We start from the raw sequence: 21,052 nt of genomic DNA on the forward strand, positions 1-21,052 counted from the left end.
ACTTCCTGCGTCCTGGTTTCCAATTATACTATTAAAGTCTTGGGGACAGGGGGGTCTTCCTGAGCCCCCAAGTACTTAGCACAATGCTGCTCACATAACAAGTAGGTAGTGACTACTTACTGATCAATGCAGCGGTCCCCAACCTTTTGGGCACCAGGGACTGGTTTCATGGAAGACAATTTTTGCATAGACCGGGGTGGGGGAGTGGGGTCATGGGTAGGGGGAGGGTGGTACGGAGCTTAGGTGGCGATGCACATCCCGTTCCCTAACAGGCCATGGCTGCAGCCTGGGGTTGGAGACCACAGGATTAATGGATCAATTTAATCCTAATATATGGTTAACCTGGGATACTGGTTTTGGTTTTCCCCTGATACCAGCTAGGGGTCATGTGGGTGTTGTCTTGCCCAGGTGCCGCACCTGGGCACAGGGATGAGGGAATCACTTGAACCCGTGTTTGGACACAGCACCACCTTCTGCAGCGACCTTCCTGGTGCTTGCTCTGAGGCACTCTGACAGCTGTCTCCACGAGCCTACCTTGCTCTTGGGAAAGAAGGTCATCATTCCAGGAGACAGTGGCCACATGGGCAATTTAGAAAGCAAACGTAGCTTTCCATTCCTGACAGCGCCAGGTGAAGTTCAAATGTTACCTTCAGTCCTTACTGAAAAGCTTGAAGAATTTCCTCTGACATTTGGACAGAGAATGATGTTCAAAATCAAGTAGGGGCCGGGTGTGGTCACTCACACCTGTAATCCCAGCACTTTAGGAGGCCGAGGTGGGAGGATTGCTTGAGGTCAGGAGTTCAAGACCAGCCTGAGTGAGAATGAGACCCCCATCTCTATAAAAAAATAGAAAAATTAGCTGGGTGTGGTGGTATGCACCTGTAGTCCCAGCTACTGGGGAGGCTGAGGCGAGCAGATCGCTTGAGCCCAGGAGTTTGAGGTTGCAGTGAGCTATAATGATGCCACTGCACTCCAGCCTGGACTGGAGTAAGAACCTGTCTCAAAACAACAACAACAAAACCAAGTGGGATCTGGGGTAAGGTGGGCTCAACCACAGCCCATCACAATGATTTACTTTCTCAAGAACCAAAAGAAATTGAGGACATAATGATCTCACTTATGACGTGACCCCATGGCTTGGACTCTGAGAGGAAGGCGTTTAGCAAGGCTCTGGGGCAGCTATGTTTGACGGCCAACACCAGACTCAATCGACGAAACTCATTTCAAGATTCCTGATGGAGGGAGCCAGTAACATCAACACGCAAAGGCCAGGGTGTGTCTGCACTCACCACCCACAGCCGGGACTGACGGGGACCCGGAGCGGCATCCTCTTGTCCACAGTCTGTGCAAACATGGGTCCAAATGCCCCTTCCTCTGGCCTGGAACCCGTGTTTTGTGTACCTTCCACACTGCACCCTAAACCCCACTCAGACACGGGCAGTTCCCCTGCCACGCAGACGGTTCCGACAACTCCTAATTCCAGCTGGAATTTGATTTGGCCGTGGAAGAAAGGCCAGTCACTCAAGGTCTGCAGAAGAACGATACTGTAGAAATAGGGGTAAACAAATAGGACATGCAGTTCGGCTCGGCTGCTCTCACTTAAGCACCGTCTGACACCTCTCCACGCCCACCTTGCCTGTTCTGGGTTGACTGAAGACATGTTTCTCCCCAACACAGCAGAACCCCCTAAAGCCCCCTCCCCACTCTCCTGCGGTCTGAGGCAGGCTGCCGCCCGACTACAGGCCGCTGTCAGCACCGCCATCCTGTGGCCTCACCCCACCCTGCCCTCCGGCAGAGGAGAGCTGATGGGCTTCTTGGAGTCCAGGGTGATGTGTTTGCAGCCGCTGAGGTCTCCTTGGCTTCAAAAGCTTCAAGGAGGCGATTAAGTCCCCACTGGGATCTTTCCAGTGAGGCAGAGAGCTTGTTAGACACCTCCCGGTGGTCTCCTTCCTGAACCACTGTAGCATGTTCGAGTCTGCGGACTAAAGTGATGGCCTGTGTTTGTCTAAATGACCAGTGGTCAGGGCCCAGAGATGCCCACAGATCCTTGCTTTGAAGAAACACAGGGATCCGGGGGATTGTGTGGACACGGCTCTGGAGTCCACCCACACGCAAGAGAGTGTGTGTTTTCAAAGGATACGGACACACACTCACAGACTGCAAGAAGTGAAAATATTTTCTCTCCTTACGTGGTTTGCACACAGTCATTGCCAGCCAGCGCGGGAGGGGAGAGGACGGTGTGTACTCAGAGCTGGGGTCAGGAGCCTGCCCACGCCCGCTTGCCTTGGGGGGAGTCGGGGAAAACTTAGCAAGCTACCAAGATGAGTCTCGAGACCAAGCACAGGAAAAGAGAAACGAGTATTTAAGTCAAGTTCCAAAGCGTACATAGCATCAATAGCTATTTTTCTAGAGTGTGTGTTTAGTTCCGCCAAGCAGATTAGGACACCTCTGAGGGCAGGGACTGGTTTTTTCCCCTCTGGTTCTCTCTCCACAACCCTCACCCACGGCCCCAGGGCTCAGCACCCGGAGACGTCAAAGCTCTGAAAGCCGCCTGGTGGCCGCGTCCCCACCACCGAGCTCTGTCCTCACATGTCAACTTTCCCTCTCGCTCCTGTGCTGGACTCGAGTTTGTAACGAAGCAAAATCAAATGCGTGTGCTGGTGAGCAACAGCTTGGGACCCCAGCTGGGCCAGACAGAGTCCGGCCACCTGCTCTGCTCGGTCAACTGTCCAGTTCCCTGCCCGGCTCCCCTTGGAACAGGACGGCCTGGCCACTCACCCAGATGTCCTGCCTGAGCTGGCCCGGCCGGCCTCAAGCAGGCAGCCAGACTGGATGGCATGAAATGTGCAGGACAGGCGGAGACGCGGGAGGAAGACAGGACGCCAGACCAGGAGGGACCCGGCCAGAAGGGGTGGGTGAGACGTTTGTACAGAAGGGCAGTGACTCCCAAGATGCAAGCCACCAGGAGCAGCCTCGCCAGGCCAGGCACAGGAGGAGTAATGAATATTTAAGCCAGCACTCAGAAGTTCATATAAATTATTGTGGGTCCCCCCATCCTGTGTGTCTAATGACCCGCATCTAATTAGGATGTCTCTCGGAGTAGGGACTGATCCTTTTTTCTCTTAATCTCTTTCCCCCACCCTTACCCTTCGCCCCAGGGCTTAGCATACAGGCCACTTGGCAGCCTGCCTGGCCGACTTTAAAGCTGCACACAAACGCTCAGACAAGCGAGCCCCCGGGCTCCAGACCGCCAGCCTCCCCTACAGCGGAGACACTTCCGAACCTTGCACCCTTCCCCAGCCCCAGTTGGCCTGTTCATTTGGCATAATGAAGATGCTTCTCCACCCACAGCCAAAGCTACTGTAGAGCCAGACCCACTCTAGGATGGGAGAGCTTCTTCCCCTCTCCCTGCATGACAAAAAGTCACCTACTTTTATTTGAGGCCAAGACAAACTTGGGACAAAAACAAAGCCTTAAATAAGTCCTATAACTCGCTTTGGAATTTTTAACAACAGATAACTGTAGCAAAGCCGTAACATACACACTGATCCTTGGTTTGGTTCCTGGGGAGATTTCTGGATGAGACCCTGGGATGGCCCCGTGCCCTAGTCCCACGTGGAGGTAGCAAGCCCCTGTGCACACAGGGTGGGCTGCACTGCTCTCCAGAAGCCCCCAGACCCACCGCAGTGGCCCTGCTGGCACAGACACCAAGTGGGGCCGAGTGTTTTCTGTCCTCATTACACAATGCTTTGTCTCCTTCTGAGCCCCACTCAGCCCCACGGGTCAGAATCGCTGTTTCCTCTCCACTGTGCACGCCCACTGGGCTCCTCTTGGCTTCCTGGGAGCCTGAGACTGACGCATAGTAAGAGCGAGACACGCCATGCAAGGTGGGGATGGAGTGGGGATGAGTCTTCTGTCCGAGGAGGAGGCAAGCAGGAAGCTGAGGATGAGAATGAAATGCCCCATGCTCGCAGGGGATGGCCAGGCCAGATCCCCTCTCACCTGTACTGGTCATAAAGGTGATGACGGTACTGCTGATGCCCTCGTTGTCCCGGGAATAAACCCGCAACGTGTATGTCATCCCGGGATAGAGGTCTGTCAGCTGTATAGGCTGAGCCTGGGCCTTAACAGGGACAGTTTTTTTCGTATGGTTGCCTGGGGAACAGAAACCTCAGTCAGCCTAGAGCCAGGCGCCAGGAGCTAGAGAGACAGTGCTCGGGTTCCTGGTCACCTGTCCGAGGTAGAAAGGGCCGGGGGAGGGATCAGGGGACCGAGGGTCTAGCTCGCCACATAGCCCAGGTTTCCAGGCAGCTCCCCACACCTGTCCATGCAATGCGCGCTCAAACAGTGACCCTTTGGCGGGGGACGCTGTCCCCCCTCCTGAAGTTCTCTTTCCTCACCTTTCTGCACCCTAAACAGACCATGACCTACTTCTTTGAACTCCCAGCTTGTCAGCTGATGCTTTGTTGCCCCGGAAGCGATGAACTTCCCACATGGGATCTACCCAGTGAGGGTCAGAGAGCCAGTGAGCACCCCTCGTGGTAACTGGAAATGAGATAGGACCCTGCCTCCTGGCTCTCATTTCTTGTCACCTGGCGACATCGCACAGCAGGAAAAGTGTGTGCCTGTGCCTCCAGGCTGTCGGGGCAATGGTGGGGGTCAAAGGCTGAAAAAGCGTGGACCACAGTGGGGAGTCCAGCTGCCATGGGTGCGAACTCCTCCACCCACAGAGGACTACGCGCTGGCTTTGCTCTTCCTGAGAAGTCTTTGCGTGGGCTAGCCCAGGGAGAGTTCCTGGCTGGGTTAGTTAGTTAAATCGCTTAGAGCACATGCTACAGAGGCCGAGATGGGGGATCTGGCCCTGCAGAAGCAGGGACCTTCACTCAGAGAAGGAGCTGTCCTGACCACACTCTGCAGTCTAACCAGTCTGCACCCTTGGTCCCAAGATCCAGTGAAGGGTGAACAGCTCAGCTCAAGCCACCAGCTGAGACCAAAGGCTCTGGTCTGTGGCTCTGACTGTGGCCCACTGGCATTCCGCTGGGAGCAAAGCACAGCTGAAGCCCAAGTCTGGGAACTGGCCCAGTCTGTCTAATGGCGACACCAGCGCATGTGGAATCAGAGTTAAGGAGATCAATGCCGAGGTGAGATTCCGCTCGTGTGGGGGCTGTTTGGAACCCTCGTCCTGGGCAGGAGGTGGACGAAGCGCCCACGACCCAGGTCCTCACAGACATGCAACCCTGGCGCTGCGCTAATGGCTTCAGAAGCCCCTTCCTTCTCCGCGAGCCTGCTCCGCCCACCTCGCTGCCGCCTGAGCGCGTATCGATTTCATTAAGCCGTAATTAAGCCAGGCTAAAAGGCCTCTCCGGGCCTGGGGGAGTTCACAGGATCTCTTTAATGGCATCTACCACTACCCGCCGCCACTGCCGTGGCCGCCGCCGCCGCCACCACCGCCACCCCGCACAGCAATGCTTACTGTCGATGTACTCAACCACAAAGTCAGTTCCGGGCCCGAAATTGTGCTTCCAGGTGATGTTGGCCCATTTACTGTTGGGGAGCACCGTGACGTTCCATATGGACTGCTCGTCGGGGGCTGGGGGACGGGTTAGAAGAGGAGTTAGTGATGGGGAGGGGGCAGCACCGGAGACACGGAGACGCGCACACCCATGCACACGAGCGCACGCACACGCGCGCACGCACACGCACAGTCATCAGGGGAAGGGCAGAGTCGGAAACGGCTGTGCACAGGGCCGCCAGAACTCCAAGCTGCAGCCTTGGTGGCCAGGCCAGAGGCCGCCGTCCAGGGATGGGCATGGGCAGTCAGGACTTGGCTGTGAAGGAGAGCTGGCAACTGCGTGTCTACACAGCTGGGGTTAAGAATGAAAGAGCGGGTTTTGATCTGTGCCATGAGGCTCTAACCCGGGCTTGTTCCCTTTTTCAGATCTCTTGTCATGGATTTGAATAGTGTAAGGAAATGGGCCAGGGAAAGGTCCTGTGGCCAGGATGCAGACAGACGGGGACATGTGCCGCCTCTGTCCCTTCCACCACGAAGTTCTACAGGAAGGAGAGCATTGTCTTTAAAAGCCAAGCAAGAGCCTTGATGCCAGTTGCAGGAAGGACAGTAAGGATATGAGAATGCCTTAATGGGCTTCTGAAGCTAGAGAAGAATGGAAATCCAGACAGGTGACTCTGGTCTAAGGAGCCCCTGGGCTTGTCCTTCGTGAGCCTGGACGAAGGGTAAAGCAGCCTCAGATCGTCTAAGGTGACTCGGGGCCTAGAACCTCAGGGTCCCAAGTAAAGAGAGTGTGAACCCTTCCCCTCCCTCTCACGGGAGAAGATAACTCCTCGACAACCAGCCCTCAGTGGTCCAGGTTCCAGAAGAATCCTGTTCTGTTGGCTTCTCAGCACCACGGAGTCTTTGAGGCTTGATATCCACGCAAGAGAGAAGACATTAATTATCCAGTTCCTAGGAGCTGGGAGCTACTTTATCACAGCCGTGGCACTGTCTGAAGCCATAGCCCGTGTGCAGGAGAATGGCACTAATCTTCAAACGTAATCATTTTTCAAGAGTCCCAGCAGTCTGATTACCCCATTTTCCAGCAAAGATTTCATAGTGGAGTACTAGCGTGAGGCCTTGTATTTCAAAGACTTTACAAGTGTGGCTCCTGTATATTTTATTAGCATGCAAGGGGGCCCTGTCACCAACTCTCTTGTCAAAAATAAATGAATAGAGTACAGGGGTGATGCATTTATGCATTATCTGTTTGACACGTAACTGAGTCTGCAAGGCCGGGGAAGGGATAAAAGATCTCCTGATTTTCACTTCAAAGAAGTGCCTTCTCCACTACAGCCTCGTCAGGTGCTGGTTGCCCCAGCTAGATTCACGTTAGATGAGGGGCCAGGAGAGGGGTCCCAGGGATGGCACCGCGGGAGGGCAGAAGGGAGGCTTCCTTACTTATCTGCCAGATGCTTCAATTGTATAGGCTGCTTTAGGCCACCCCAAATCCCAGTTCCTTGGAATTTCATGACTCCTGACAGTGGGAATCAATTACGATTAGTCATGATTTGGAGACCTGAGTTTCTTCCTCCTCGGCTCTGAGCCCTGTACATAGCTAGAGAATTTGTGTTTAAACCGTTTGGCTGCCAATACGATATTGGCCCCAATCTGGCTGTCTTAAAGGAAATGAAGATTGGGGCGCTTTTAGAAAAGGTCAAGCAACGCGAAGCCAAAATGATTTCCGAGGTGGCAAGTGGAGGAAGGCACTGCCGTAGAGAGACAGCAAGACCTGAAAGAGCGGAAAAGCGCAAAAAGGACCGAGGATGTGAGCTGTCAACACCTGGAAACACAAAAAGGGTCCTTGAGGAAAAGTGTGGAATGTTCCACTGACTCCCGGATTGTAAGGATTAGGGGGTATCCCTCGAAATCTGAAAAAGACAAGTTAAGAACAAATAAAAAGGCCTAGTTCACCCGGAGAAAAGTAAACTTATGAAACTTTTTTCCTAAGATGTAAGGAGCAATAAAGATGAAAATTCATTTTTAAAATCCTGGATGGCAGTGCAATTCTGTTGCATTCGGGAAGCAGGGCTGTTCAAGGGGTCACCCCGAGATCTAGATAAGACCAAGGCCACGGCCAGGCCCTCCACAGTGCCTCAGACACACTGCCACCTGGGGTGTGAGAGTCCACGGGGCTGGTTCTACGTGGGGCAAGGTCGATCTCTCCAGAAGACAAAAAACTCTTTGCTGGGAAGCAAGATCCACTCCCTTTCTTAATTTTTTGTGCATCTTTTCTGTGAACTCAAAGTACTCATAGGACAAAAAGCCCCACTTTAAGGAAAAAGATGCCTCATGGTGGCCCCAAAGAACGACAGTCACCAAACCACTGGTGGCTTCTAACAGCCTAGCGGGTTCCTCTGCAGCCAGCTGTTTCCTAAAGTGCACGCTGTTTAAGTTCCAGATTGTACCGTGAAGCAAAGCTGCGCTTCCGGGGTCTGAGGACCATCATGTCAGCTGTGCGTCACACCTGTCCTCCCATAGCCACTTAACTCCACGACGCTGGGTTTTGAAAATCCTCACATGTACACTAAGCCTCCATCCTCATTCAGGTGGCTGAGAAAGGTGGGGCAGTGTGGGAGACAGTGAGGCTTAGGAGGTGAAGGGACTGTCCCAAGAGGCAGTGACAGGTGGGGGCCTACAATTCTACAACTGCGGTGGGAGAGCTCCAGGTGCTTCCTGCCAGCCTCGTCAGCTGCCTCACGCTGACCTGTCACAGCTGGCCTGTGGGCTCAGGAAGTTGGAGACCCTCCCCCCTCTGGGTAACAAAAGACTGATGCTCATTGCTTAGCAGTGTCGCTGAATTCCCCAGGGGGCTCCTCGTGCTGGAAGAACAGCCACCCTGGCCTGGCTGCGTGACACAGAAACAGCACATCCTCCTGGCCCAGCAGGCCAGCCCTGGGCACGCTGCAGTTCCCTCCATGCCGCATTTAGGGGCCGGGGGACTGTGCCAGGGAAGACTGATGGAGCACCTCTGGGCCTTAGGGGACTCCTTGGCAATACCGTTTCCTCGAAGCTCTTTTTAAAAGAAAAGTCTGTAAGTGTTCCTCAGGGGAGGAGGGGCAAGGAAGGAGCAGGGGTTCTGGGGACACAGCGGCCTGGCACGGCCAGCCACCCCCTGCAAGACTGGACACGGGCGTGGCCGGAGCAGGACACTCTCAGGCCGGCTGCACCGTGCCAGGTGCTCTGTCCTTCCTCACACTCTCTTCCTTCCCGAGTGCTCCGCCCTGAGCTAGCTGGCCTGCTGATGTGTAGCCGGAGACAGCCTTGACATCTGAGACCTGGGGGTCCCACCCAAGGGGTTGGCCATCTGTTGAAGAACAGGGATCTAGGGCTAGTATGGAGGGTGCCGAGCGCTGCAGGGCCACCCGAGCAGTGAGTGTGGGCAGGTGGGCTCTGAGCCCCCAGGCTACCGGACTGGCAGTCTAGTCACGTGTGAATCTCCGCAGGAGAAGCAAAGGGAGGTGTTGGTAAACACCGGCCCAGACCCGACCTTCTATCTGGGGGAGCCTGTGTGTTCGTCTGCGGAGACCGCTGGGGAGGTGGGCCGGGAGGGGACGGGCGGCGTGGGCAATGCGCAGTACCGGATTCGTGTATCTTAGTCCCGGAGGTGGTGGTGGGAGGACTCTCCGTGGTGGTGGCGGCAGTGGTTGTAGTAGTTGTGGCGACGGTGGTGGTGGTGGCGATGGTGGTAGGTGCGACAGTTGGGATGATGGGGACTGTTGTGGCTTCGGTGGTGGCAGCAATGGCAGTAGCATCGGTACTGCTCACAGCGCCTGTCGCACCCACGGTAGTCGGGGGCAACGTGGGCGGAGCTGAGAGGGAAATGTAAAACAGCCGAGTCTGGTTGGTTTGTCTGTGCCCTGCCTGGACGCGCGGCCCCGGTGTGCAAGGCAGGCAGCCCGGCGAGGACGCGCGGCTCAGTGACGAGAAGCCTCCCCAAGCACCGCGTTCTGGGTCAGACAGGTCACAGCGACAGAACACAACCATGGGAAAGGAAGAGAATGAAGCCCTGCGCGTGTTTCATTTTCTTCTCATGGTCTGTGTGGCTCGAAGCACCCAGCATGCACCCAGCCGAGGGTGAGGATGAGGATGGGAAGGGGGCAACGCGCTGGTTGCTGAGACCCCAGGGGTGGAGTCCCAGGCCCAGGGCCACCCAGACACGGACCAAGCAGCACCAGCCGGGTCCAGCCCTGGAGCCCCGGCCTAGAGGTGGGCAGGTGGCTGGACCCTGTCCTGCAGGGGCACAGGGCAGCCTGCCATTCCCAACCATTCACTCCGGAATCACCCTGTCACACCCGCGGGAGCCCAAACAGCCACCCAGACCCGACGGCAGAGAGGGAACAATCTCCACGCTGCAGGGTAAGCCTCGCACCTAAGCCTCTCTCTGCCCGTGCTCACACTCCCCAGTCTCAGCCCTTCTTGTTCATTCCGCTCTCCCCGGCCTATCTGCCACCCCGTCCTGCCCTTCCTCCCCCTTCCCCCACCTTTCTTTCCTTCCTGCCCCTGCCTCTCCCCCTTCCTCTCCTGTCCTCCCCCTTCCCCCTGCCCTCCTCTCTCCTCTGCCCAGTGGTGGCCCTGCCTGCAATTACCCCAACCCACCCTGAGCTCTAGTAACTGCCTCTCTCTCTAGGAAATCTGGGGTCCAGGCACCCCAAGGCCTTTCCGTTCCATTTAGGACATGGGGAAAGGGCGCTGATGGGATCCCGGTGTGGGCTGCGCTCGGCAACACCTTCCCAGCCCACAGCACCCAGAGGAGTCCCAGGCTGAGTGAGGCACCTGCTGGGCTTCTTCTGAGCGGTTCGGATCTGAGCTAACTCTCTAATGTCCCCCACCCCCCACCCAAAGCTACCCTTTGACGTCAGTCAGCCCTGGGGGGCTAAGTCTACGTACATGACAACTTTTCCACAGGCCCTCTTTCCCTCCATGGGAGGGTGTGGAAGCTAGCAAAGCGCTGCCCTACCCTTACTCTGCAGTTCCAATATTTGCTAAAGCTGAGAGTGGGAAAATGATGGGACAAATCAGAGAGACAGAGCCACTTCTCCTCCTTGCACTCCCTCTCCTGTGATCTGACCATGGTCCACTCCATAGGGTCGATGCTAATCGGGGAGTAGGCAGGGACCTTAAGACATAAGCAGGCAACTGCGCTTCCAAGGAATCCCACCCTGCCTCAAATCTCCAGAAGTTAAGGCAAATCACCTTCCCTGCCCAGTGCCCCCCATCCCACCCCAGCGCAGAAGGGGGCTGGGGCAGGGAGGGATGTCAGAGAGGGAACTGCCAGAGAGCTTTTCTCAGGGCGGGATGAAGTGACATCCTGAGCCTTGTCAACCAGAGCCCGACCAACAAAAGCCCTTTCATTTCCCTGGGTCTCCAACATCACACCCCCGCCAGTCCCCGTAGAGAAGGAGGGAATGTTCTTGGGGTCCCGGGCACTTCCCTACTTGGAAGATCAGAGGTGCTGAGGGTGCTGTCCACAGAAGTCACACTGGGCAGCTGGCTGTGCCCCATACACTCCAGAGATTCCTGGGCAAGTTCAAAGCCAACAGTGATATTCCCCAGACCCTAGTTGACCCACAGACGTCGGGAGGGGTGAGGAGAGGGAACGAGTCTGTCTCACATTGTCTATTCAGGGATGTGCCCAGTCCAAGGAGGCCCCAGGCCTAGAACGTAAGCTCAGTGCTGTAAATGCTCAACACGAAGGGATTCACTTATGCTCGTCCACCAAGATATACACACACACACACACACACACACACACACACACACTGTCCCTCAGGGCCACGGCCAGGCCCACGTGCTCCCCAGGGCGCTCCAGCGAGTAGCCCTGGGGACAGAGATGCCAAGACAGGCCAGGGGCCAGGGTGTCCTCACCCGCCCCGCTGGTCAGAGGCAAGGATGAGAAATGGCTCTGAGGATACGTCCACCTGCATTGTGCCCCTCCTCTGCTGGTCACTTCCGCCAAGTGTGGCAGGAGGGACGCGTTTCCCTGTGACGGCTACCCAGCTGCTTTCTCTCTGGCTCAGGGTTGGTAACAGGGAACCAGGAGAAGAGGGAGGAAAAGAGCTCCTTCCCAGGAGGCCTCCCCAGGGCACCTGCCATTGGAGTGACCATGGAGGACGAGACCTTGGCTGGCTGAAGTCACCATTAGCCAATCAGCGCTGTCTCTGACCTGCCCAATAGCTGCATCTATTGTCCCCAGGCTAGACAGGGCCACCAGTGAGACAGGGAGGGCACAAGAAAGGAGAAAGGCTCCAAGGGAGGACGGTATGGAAAGGTCAGGTGGTGAGTGAGCTGTCAGAGGGCTAGTATACGGGTTGTCCATAGGGAAAACCATCCACTGCTCGGGTCAAAGGAGATTATCTGGAGTTGGAGGGGAGGAGAGAAGGGCTGTAAAGTCCAGAATCGGAGTTTACAGAGTGAGCACAGGCTAAGCACACACTTTCCTGGGCTAGGATGTAATTTCCAGCCACAACAGGAACTACGGGTTTGGGAACAATGCTGGTCCGTGCTTCGTGGAGACCACCAGCTCAGCAACTGGGAGGAGGGGGCGGGGACCCTCCATTACCTAAGGTGGGGTCCCCAGTGGGCTAGAGCTGGAAACACAGGGCCCCTACTAGAAGGCGGGACATTCCAGCCATGGCCAAAGGTTTTCCACCAGAGTCTCATGGAGCACCACATACGAGATGGACAACATCGACTCGTCTCATTCATCTTTCTGTCCCTAAGGAGCTGGGCACCTTCAGGAGCCCACCAAACATTTGCAGATCGAAGCTGAGTGAAAGACAAGGACAGCAGTTTCTGTACATTCCAAGGTGGGAGGTTCAGTCCAAAAACGTCCACATGGCGCGTGGCCTCCCGGGCCGAATCACAGATTGCCAGACAGATGGGCAGCAGTCCGGAGACTGCAGATACAGGTGGAGGAGAGGGATTATCTGCACCGGGTGAGATAGAAACAGACCAGTTTGGGGGGAAGGGTCCAGGTTTGGAGGGAATGAGAGGGAAGAGAGCTGGACGCTGGGCTCACGTCAAAACCGTGCAACCTGAGCTCCGTTGCTGGCACCTGCACATCGTGCAGAAGGTACGTGTGCATTTAAAGGCAAGAACGGCTGATGTTAGCAGCACATCTCATTTCAAAAAAAGTGTAATCTCCTCCAGCACTGTGTCACGTGGCAGCAGGAGCCTAGGAAACACATCTGATTGACGGACGGAGACCCTGAGCTCATTCTGCATAACATGATGGGTTTTGGGTCTTTCCTAAATGGGAAGGAAATAGGAAGTGGGGTGTTTGAAATGACACCTCTCACCCGCTCCTGAGAGGGGCAGTACAGGCTGGCACAGATGCCCACGGAACAAGGCAGACTCCCTGCCACCAGACCCGGCTGCCCTAGGTCCTAGAGTGCCAGGATGGGGAAGGTGGACGGGGAGCTGCCTGACCAGTGAGCTTCTAGCTGACGCACCTGTGCCCTCCCTGCGTCTCCCCTTAGGCCACCCCAAGCACCTGCTGAAACAGTCACAGGAGAGGCTCTTATGTAAAGTGAGTCAGGAAGTCAGGGAAACCCGCAGCATGGCAAGGATGGCCCGCCCCGGTCCCCAGGCCTGGAACCACCTCTCTCCCTCACACCCTAGCAGGGGTGTTCAGACCCTGTGGGGAGGAACTGGGCCCGGCCAGCTCGAGTTCTCGGGGGTGGGATGGGGAGGACGGGGGAGGGAAGGACGGTGGCAGCTCACCACCCACGGCTCTGGCTGGCAAAACAAAACGCAAACTGAAGGAAGCAGGGTGTGCAACAGAAATAGAATCAACCTAGGATGGAATGGGAGAGAGATGAGCGAAGGTGGGGAGGAAACCAAACTGGGCAAGGTGGCGTCGTCTTCCTCAGCCAGCCCTCAGCTGCCTCGCCTGGTCCCCAGGCCCCCCAGCTGCCCAGAGCTTAACCTTGCTCACGGCCTCTGCTCTGCCAGGGTGAGCCCTGCTCTCATCCCCACCTGATGTAATTCAGGCTCAGAAGAGGGCCAGGAAAAGAACCCTGGGGTCCCTGTCTCGATTCTCCAGTTTGGGGACAGGGCTTCGGTGGCCCTTTGATAGTCCTCAAACCCATGACAAGAGGACCAGAGAGGAGGGACGTGGTGAGCAGGTCGTCTCCTAGGCCAGGACCTGCCTGCCGGGCTTCTCATGGCTGCCTGTGTATCCACCTCCCAGCCCCTGAGAGTGGAGACTGTTCTTAACGCTAAAGACTTTGAGGAGCTGGATTTTTGAGGGGTGAGGGCACAACCAGCCCCCGGCGCCCACCGAGACTCCAGTCCTGGAGCACCTGGCCCCGTCCAAGGACATGCTTGCTCGTCCTCACCGACCGGAACCCGCGGCGGCAGCAGAGCTGGTGCCCGCCCCATGCAGCATGCACGGACACATGCACAGCACGCCCACCCTTTCAGGGGATGGCAGCCTGGCCAGGAGCCAGGAGCCAGCTGTCCCTGCTCCTGCTGCAGCTTGCCTCTAGGGCCACAGCTGGCCGCCCAAAGGCTGTGGTCACTCTCTCTGTGCTCTGAGATGTCAAGCCCAGGCAAGGGCTCAGGTGGTTCATGGAAGTAATCTACTCAGCGTCAGAAAAGACTACAGCTCCAGAGAGCAGGTCAGGAGGCTGTGTGTGCGGGGACCCCTCCTAGGCCAGCCTGCTTCTCAGCAGCGGGCAGATAAGTGACCGGGGGGAAATGTGCTTGGTTTCCTCTGGTCCCATCCTCCACACACAGCCTCCTCGACAGTCGGCTTGCCACCCACTGAAAGAGTGAGCCCCGAGTGTGCTTTCAGCCCGACCGCACCCTCCGTCTCCGCCCTGGCTGGGCCGGGCTGCTCCTGCCTTGCCCCATGCCATGCCCGTTACCTCCGCTGCTGGTACGATACCTGCGGTTGGAGTAGCTTCAGAACACAGCGCCCAAGATGGCCACAGAGAGGAAGAAAGGATGAGAGAGGGAAGAGAAAACAGAGCACAAGTGAAACCACAGGACAAGCAAGCAGAGAGGGTTCTGGCTCAAACCTGACGCAGACGGTGTGGCCAGGTGCTGGCCGCTGCCCTGAGGATGCCAGCTGGCATTTGGGGGTTCACAGCCAACTCTACTGGAGTCGAGCATGTTCCTGCAGCAGACTTTGCACCTGGGTCTTGGAGACCTTTTTAATAAACCCTGTTTCTACCTCTATGCAAGGACTAGTCATCTAAGAGGTGGCAGCAGGGACAGTCCACACGGAGTACTACGTTCCCAGTTCTTTCCCTGATGGCATGCCCTGCCCTGGCTGGGTTGGCATGACCACTAAGCAGGTTGAGAGACCCTCCACGACACAGGAGTTGAGGGTATGAGGTGCAGGAGGATCCCACCCCCCACTCAAAAGGATGGCTCCTGTATCTTCAGGGGCGGGTGTTGCTGTGGGTAGCAGAGGGGAGCGTGTTCGGCTGAAGCCACCCCACACCATCTTGCCACCTTGGAAGGCTTGGGAACTCTGAAGGACTGGAGCCCCAAAGCCCCTGTCCTAGCATTCTGTGGTCCCAATTAGGAACATTATGGAATTAGACACCCAAGTATGGACTGAGAGCCCGAAATGGAATTCCTGAATTTTCTGTGAATCCCTAAGACGAAAGTCTCTCTTTGTCCTCTTGTTCCCTGCGGCTACAGAACTTGCCCTGTGGTGGTCACCGGGGCTGACAATGGGGCTTTGTTCTTCTGATGCTCTGTGGGGGGAGGGGGGAGCTCGGGAGGGAGAGGGGGCTCTCTACAGATCTCCTTATATGAATAGAATTGAGTAATCAAACAGTGCATCACATCCTGGCCAGGCCTTTGAGAGCAGGCATACATTAGTCGCTTGCCCAAAGTCCCCCAGCCCTAATAAACTTCCCCAGCGCCCAGGGCGTTGGAAGGGGACACCAGGAGGGGAGCCTGTTACGTGACTCCTGGCGTAGAAGACCAGAGAGGGACACAGAGACGACTGTCAGTCTTTCTCCAGCTTCTGTGCGGCCCCTGTCCCCTGCCTCAGCGCTGGCCAGGGCAGCCTGCGCAGCCACGTGGGGAGCCCGGGCGAGGGGCAGAGGCAGCGCGGCCTGGCAGCCCCGCAAAGGACGCACCGACGCTGTCCTGGGTGGGGGTCGGGGTGGCGCGCAGGAGACCCCACCTGGGCCAGGGCCAGGCCCCGGGATCGGAGGCTTCTGGGGAAGGCACTAGACTTGGTATCTCACGGTCACCCTCAAGGATGCCGCTCATGTCACCAAGACTCGGAGTCTCCCCTCATGTGGGCGCACAGTTCGATACTCTTATGGACGCCTCCCCTTCCAAACGGCGTGAGCTTCCTATTGCCTTTGTAGCCCTTGTTTTGTGGGTGCTCAAGAAATGGCTGAATAGACCATTGTACCCCCGGAGAGGCAGAGACCCCCAGCTTTTCACAGGGGTCTGCCAACGTCGAGGCGTTTGCTGTCTCGCTTCCCGGAGAGGTTCCCGAACCACACGCCCCTCGGCCACCGCACGCGCGCGGGCGAGCCCGGAGCGCCCTCTGGTGGAGCCCCCGCGCAGGCGCAGCTCCGGGGCGAGAGGAAACGGGCCGGAAGACGCCAGAACCCGGGACGGACCGGGAACCGAACTCATTTGCTCTTTGTGAAGCTGTCTTGGCAAATGGTTGTCTCCCAGCTGCCCCTCCTCTGCACAGCGGGCAGCTCCTCTACCTCCGTGAACCCCACATGCCTTTGGGAGAAGGGCCCTCCTGGGGCACCCTCAACACATCCCTGCCTCCCTCCATAGGTGAACCTTTTCACCGTTCTCCGGCTTCATTAGCGTATTTACTTCCATATGCTTTCCCACGCTCCCTTCCTTATTCCTCCACAAGAAGGAAAGTTGATAGATGTTAAGTAGCTCAGCAAATCAAGACCAAACGGGAACCCAGGTCTGACAGCAGCAGCCTAAGAGATCTGAGTTTTCTGGATGCAATGCCAGCACCTACCTCTCAGCCCATAAGACGGGCTCTCTCCTGGGGAGGCTCGAGGACTTGCGGCCTCATTTCCTCTCCATCCCAGGACGTCAAGTCCTCAGGGTCCTTCTCTAGGCCCCTGAACTAGCCAGGCCTTTCACCCCAGGGTCTGCCGCCAGGCACCTACCTTCATTCGGGGGTGCCGGTGACTCCTCCGTGACTGTTTCCCCAGAGCCCACCTGCGTCCTGGCGCTGAGGGTGAAGCGGTAGCGCGACACGGGGTCCGCTCTCTGCACCGTGAACTTGGTCTGGTTGGGAGAGAAGTTTTCCACCATCTGCTTTCCTACTTTGGTTCCATTAACTGAGGAGAGATAGTTAAGTGGGATTAAACATGAGTGACATTTATAGTGATGAGTTATATAATCTGCAGCTGGAAGGAGAGCACCTTCCCGACTTTTCTGGGAAGAGAAACGGTGGCACCTGCCCGGTGATCTGCAAGGCTCGGTTCCAAGGCAGAACTCCCTCCTGGCTCTGTGATTATCCTGCAGGGTTAATGCTTCCTCACTGATCCTGTTGTCTGTAGCTCACTGCAAAGTTACGTGGCCGATGCTAAAAGATTTAGGTTTTAATTCCCAAGCCCTTTCAACCACAAAACTCTTGAGTTCCTTTCTCCCTTTCAAACAGAACTAGGGCAACACCACTAGGGCTTTTGACTGTTAACACCTGCTTTGTATGAGGCCTATTTAGTATTCTTCAAAGGGCGAAAGGGTCAGGTCCAGAGATTGATGCAGAACCACAAACAAGCACACGGTGGTTGGCTATTAAAATTGTTAACAACACAACACCTGGCCCTTTCAGCGTGCCAGTGAGGTACATCACCTACTTCAAAGGCTTAAAGCTTTTCAAATGTAGTGTCACTCCTTGAATGGGGACGCTGGGCTCTAGGTGAGGTCTTCCCAACCCAGCCTTCCGCCGATTCAAGTCAATCCAGTTACTTGGCATCTCTTCATACAGCTGCCTTGTCATAAATGACATCTTGTTAAGGTGTCTCCCTACTGTCTAGGGTCTCCTGTGAATATGCTGTTTACCCCATCAGATGGAAGCTCTATTGGGTGAGGACTTATCTCCCCTAGACTTGTAGGTGTTGGAGACTGTAAGATCCCTAAAGGCCGTGGTTGTCCCCCTCGTTAGATCAGAGTTCCCTTGGTCTCACCCATCAGACTAGAAGCTCCCTGCTGGCCGAGGTGAGTAAGAAGAGCAGGGACTGGATCTCATCTTCCTCCCCCTCCCCCAGTGGGGAACTTCTTCCTCAGCCCCTCCATGCCTCTGCAATGCCCTTTGCACCCACAGGCTTCCTACCGCGATTCTTTAGGAAGGGTGGTGAGAACGGGGTTTCCTGTTCTCAAACTATCTAAGGGAAAGGGAAAGAGAAGGGTGGAACGTACAGGCAACGTATCTGAGAGTGTATCCAGTCAGGATCCCGTTGGGGTGTTCTGGATGATCCCATTCTAGGTTGATTGTCTCCAGGTTGGGCTGCCGGACTCGGAGACGCCTGGGGGCGCTGGGTACTTGGGGAAGGAGGAGAGAGCAGGGGAGATGAGGGGGAGAGGAGAGGAGGGGAGCAGGGAGGATGAGGAAAACACAAAAACAAAGCACAAGTATGAAGGCATTGACCTCCGGGCACCCAATGCCGGACACTGCCACATCAGGGCCCCGGAGGACTCCGAGGTGGCCAGAGCTCACTGCCCCATCCAGGATGTCACTTCCCCCAGGTGTGAGGACAAGATCGGCTCAGAGTCCACTGTTTAAACGGGGAAGAAGTAGATCAAGCTTTTCTTTAGCAACTACCCTGGATTCAACACACATCAGGCTCTGAGCCTGCACAGAGACCTCCAAATTGGGCAGAGCCGTCCTAGGCAGGGAACCACTGGTAGCTGTTTTGTACGGAGGGTGCAGCTCCCAGTCCTCAGACAAGGATCCTCGCCGCCGGCCCGGGCAGCAGGCCCAGGCTGCTGAGCTGAGTGTGCGGGGCTCAGGGCTAGACAGAAAGAAACCCAGGATGGAACACCTGGAAAGGGGAGGTGGTGGGCAGGAGTGATGGGGAGAGGCTGATGAGGGGGAGGGAAAGACAGGAATAAAGAAAACAAGAGGGAAGAACAAAGGAGAGGAGAAAGGAGGAAGAAGAGAAATGGGGAAAATAACGGTTAAGAAGGGAGGGAGGAGAAACAGAAAGGGCCAAGCAAACGCAAAGCTGATACAAGGTTGGCAAGAGCGAAGAGGTGGACCAGGAACTCTGCAGGTGTCTGCACCCCGGGACACCCGACCATACACCTGCAGAAGGCAGGGGCCGCCTCTGGGCACCCTCTGCAGAGCCACCACACACACACAGGCCGAACATGTCAACGAAAGCTCCTTGGCAACGTGGGGCGAGGACTGTGAAGGTCTTGGGTGCTGGTGGACAAATCGGATGGCTCCAGTGGGCAGGCGCACGTCCTGCCTTCTGCCCTGGGAGGCGGCGGGCAGTGCCCTCGGGGGTCAGTCTGCACAGCCTGTCTGGAGTTATGTCAGCAGACCACACGGGTCTTCTCTTGAGACTCAACCTCCCGTCTGGGCAGGTCACCGTGGCAATGGCGCTCTGTGGGGATGGTGGCAGCTGCTCAGCTTGCAGGTCCTCGGCTCCTTGAGTCCTTGAGGTCACCTGGGCCGTCCGTGCCGAGCCACGCGGGGGCTGCTCCGGCCCGCCGGTGTGTGCTACCCTCGTCCTGCCCCACCCTGAAGAGCTGCGGCCAGACCTACCTCCTTCCGGGGTGGTGAACTCCTTGGTCTCACTGCGAGGCCCATCGCCTCTGCCATTGACCACAACCATCTCCAGCTTGTAGTTGCTGTAGGGGAAGAGGCGGGACACCACGCCACGGAGGCGGTCACCGGGGAAGCTGGCTTGCTGTCTCTTCTGAGACACCCACAGGTTCTTCAGCAAGCTGCTCTCCCTCCAGTAGTAGGCCTTCGGGACAGAGCAGGCTGGTGAGGAGGGCGGGCAGAGCCGGGTTAGTTGTTAGTGCTGCTGGCAGTGACCGGCCTTTCCTCTGCGCGCCACAGGCTCCAAGTCCCGGGTGACCTCGTCGGTCCCACACAGGGCTGGGGGAGCAGCCTCGCCGTCCCCGCTCATTAGTCACTAGTGAATACGAATTTATGGCAAATAAGAAATAGGGTGTTTGGTTCCAATCGTTTCTGATCCACGCCACCTCTTTGCGGGACGGGCGAGTCGGCCAGACTTACATCTGAGCTGCTCCATCATGAGACTTGTTTCCAGGGTGGGTGGCAGGTTGCTAGGGAGTCCGTGCCAGAACCACATGTGAGCCAAGGGGCCGGGCACGGAAAGCTCCGCTCTGCGCTCAAAGACCCCATCACTCGAGTTAGATTAGTACGGTTTAGACTGGCAGCAGGCAGGTGTTGAAAAGTAGTGGGTTACCCCCAGCAGTCTGAATATGAGAAAGGGTTGATTTAATCCTTGGAATTTAATTCTTTTCATATTGTTTGAAGACCTTTGGGGATGAGATGGGTTCATGTTCATGTCCAAGAGACAGTCACACGTCCAGGTCAGTGGGCCGCTGGGCCGCACGGTGGCAGATGGGACCATTGGATGGGACAGGACGGCTAAGGAAGGTGGTGTGTTACACGGGACAGTGGAGTGACTTTGCCACGTGAGGTCTAATTAGCAGTGGATAAGAAGCCACGGGTCAGGCTGCCACACCAGTGTCACCCAGGCTGCCCTGGCAAGGTAACGGGGAGTCCAGACTTAGAGGGGGACCCAGTGGAAGCTTTAGCCAGAAAAATCTCCAAGCGGGCAGGTTAAGGGTGCAAGTCAACTGTTGGGCAAGAGCTCTTGCGAGCGGATATGTCACCTTGCCTTCCCCTGCTTGCCACATTCCTTTCCCAAGAAGAGACTGGCCTCTTCCGTTCTGCCCCCGACTGTCTATCAGCCAACTCCCGGTGACCTCTGAGGCCACACGACTGGCGTTAATCACAGTTGCAGCTGCCCCACTTCCCAGCCATCCTCTACAGCTACTCCTAAGGGAGGGCCCTGTGGACCCTGAGTTTTCTCTGCCCTCTTCCCGTCTCAGCCCACCCTTTCAAAGAGGAGAGAGGCCTGAGCAGAAACTGCTCGCAGGCAGGGAGGACCAGGAGAAGCCAAGGGCTTTGAAATTCGTATTCTGGGTAATCCAGGGTTGGCTGTGACAACAGGGGGGATGTCTACACCCTTTCAGTGGCCTTGCCTGTTAGCTGTGGCTTTGTGAAACCAGACTGGGTGAGGCAGGCAGCCCAGTAGGGGCCACCGGGAGAGGGGCGGGGTGTAGCCCGGCGGTGCCTCAACACGGCTTCTGAAGACACAGGTGTGTCCACTCACACGTGCCCTGCAAACACCACGTGCTGTGCAACCCACCACCCTTCATGTGATTTTTCTGCTGAGCAGAGTCTCTCAGCCTATCTGTTGCAGGACACATCTGGGTTTATATATTTTTTTCTGGGCATATTTTTGAATAGCTCACCCTAGACGTCATCTACTT

At 56.5% G+C, this 21,052-nt stretch overlaps 1 protein-coding gene across 5 annotated transcripts in view; it reads right to left on the reverse strand.

Annotated features, from left to right (window-relative positions):
• The window catches only part of NFASC (neurofascin), a 154,136-nt gene that overhangs the window by 8,318 nt on the left and 124,766 nt on the right, over positions 1-21,052 (reverse strand). For 2 of the 5 annotated variants that reach the window (XM_069459232.1, XM_069459230.1), the window contains 4 exons: positions 19,284-19,488; positions 17,933-18,055; positions 16,675-16,848; positions 14,445-14,459 (listed from right to left, as the gene is read on the reverse strand). In XM_069459232.1, the coding sequence (XP_069315333.1) occupies positions 14,445-14,459; positions 16,675-16,848; positions 17,933-18,055; positions 19,284-19,488 (517 nt within the window). Of the gene's footprint in view, positions 1-4,002; positions 4,156-5,473; positions 5,591-9,132; positions 9,364-14,444; positions 14,460-16,674; positions 16,849-17,932; positions 18,056-19,283; positions 19,489-21,052 lie in introns of all 5 variants that reach the window. The other 3 variants (XM_069459228.1, XM_069459229.1, XM_069459231.1) reach the window with 3 other exon arrangements.

This window comes from Eulemur rufifrons, chromosome 27 (assembly GCF_041146395.1).
Source record: "Eulemur rufifrons isolate Redbay chromosome 27, OSU_ERuf_1, whole genome shotgun sequence".
Lineage (NCBI taxonomy): Eukaryota > Metazoa > Chordata > Mammalia > Primates > Lemuridae > Eulemur > Eulemur rufifrons.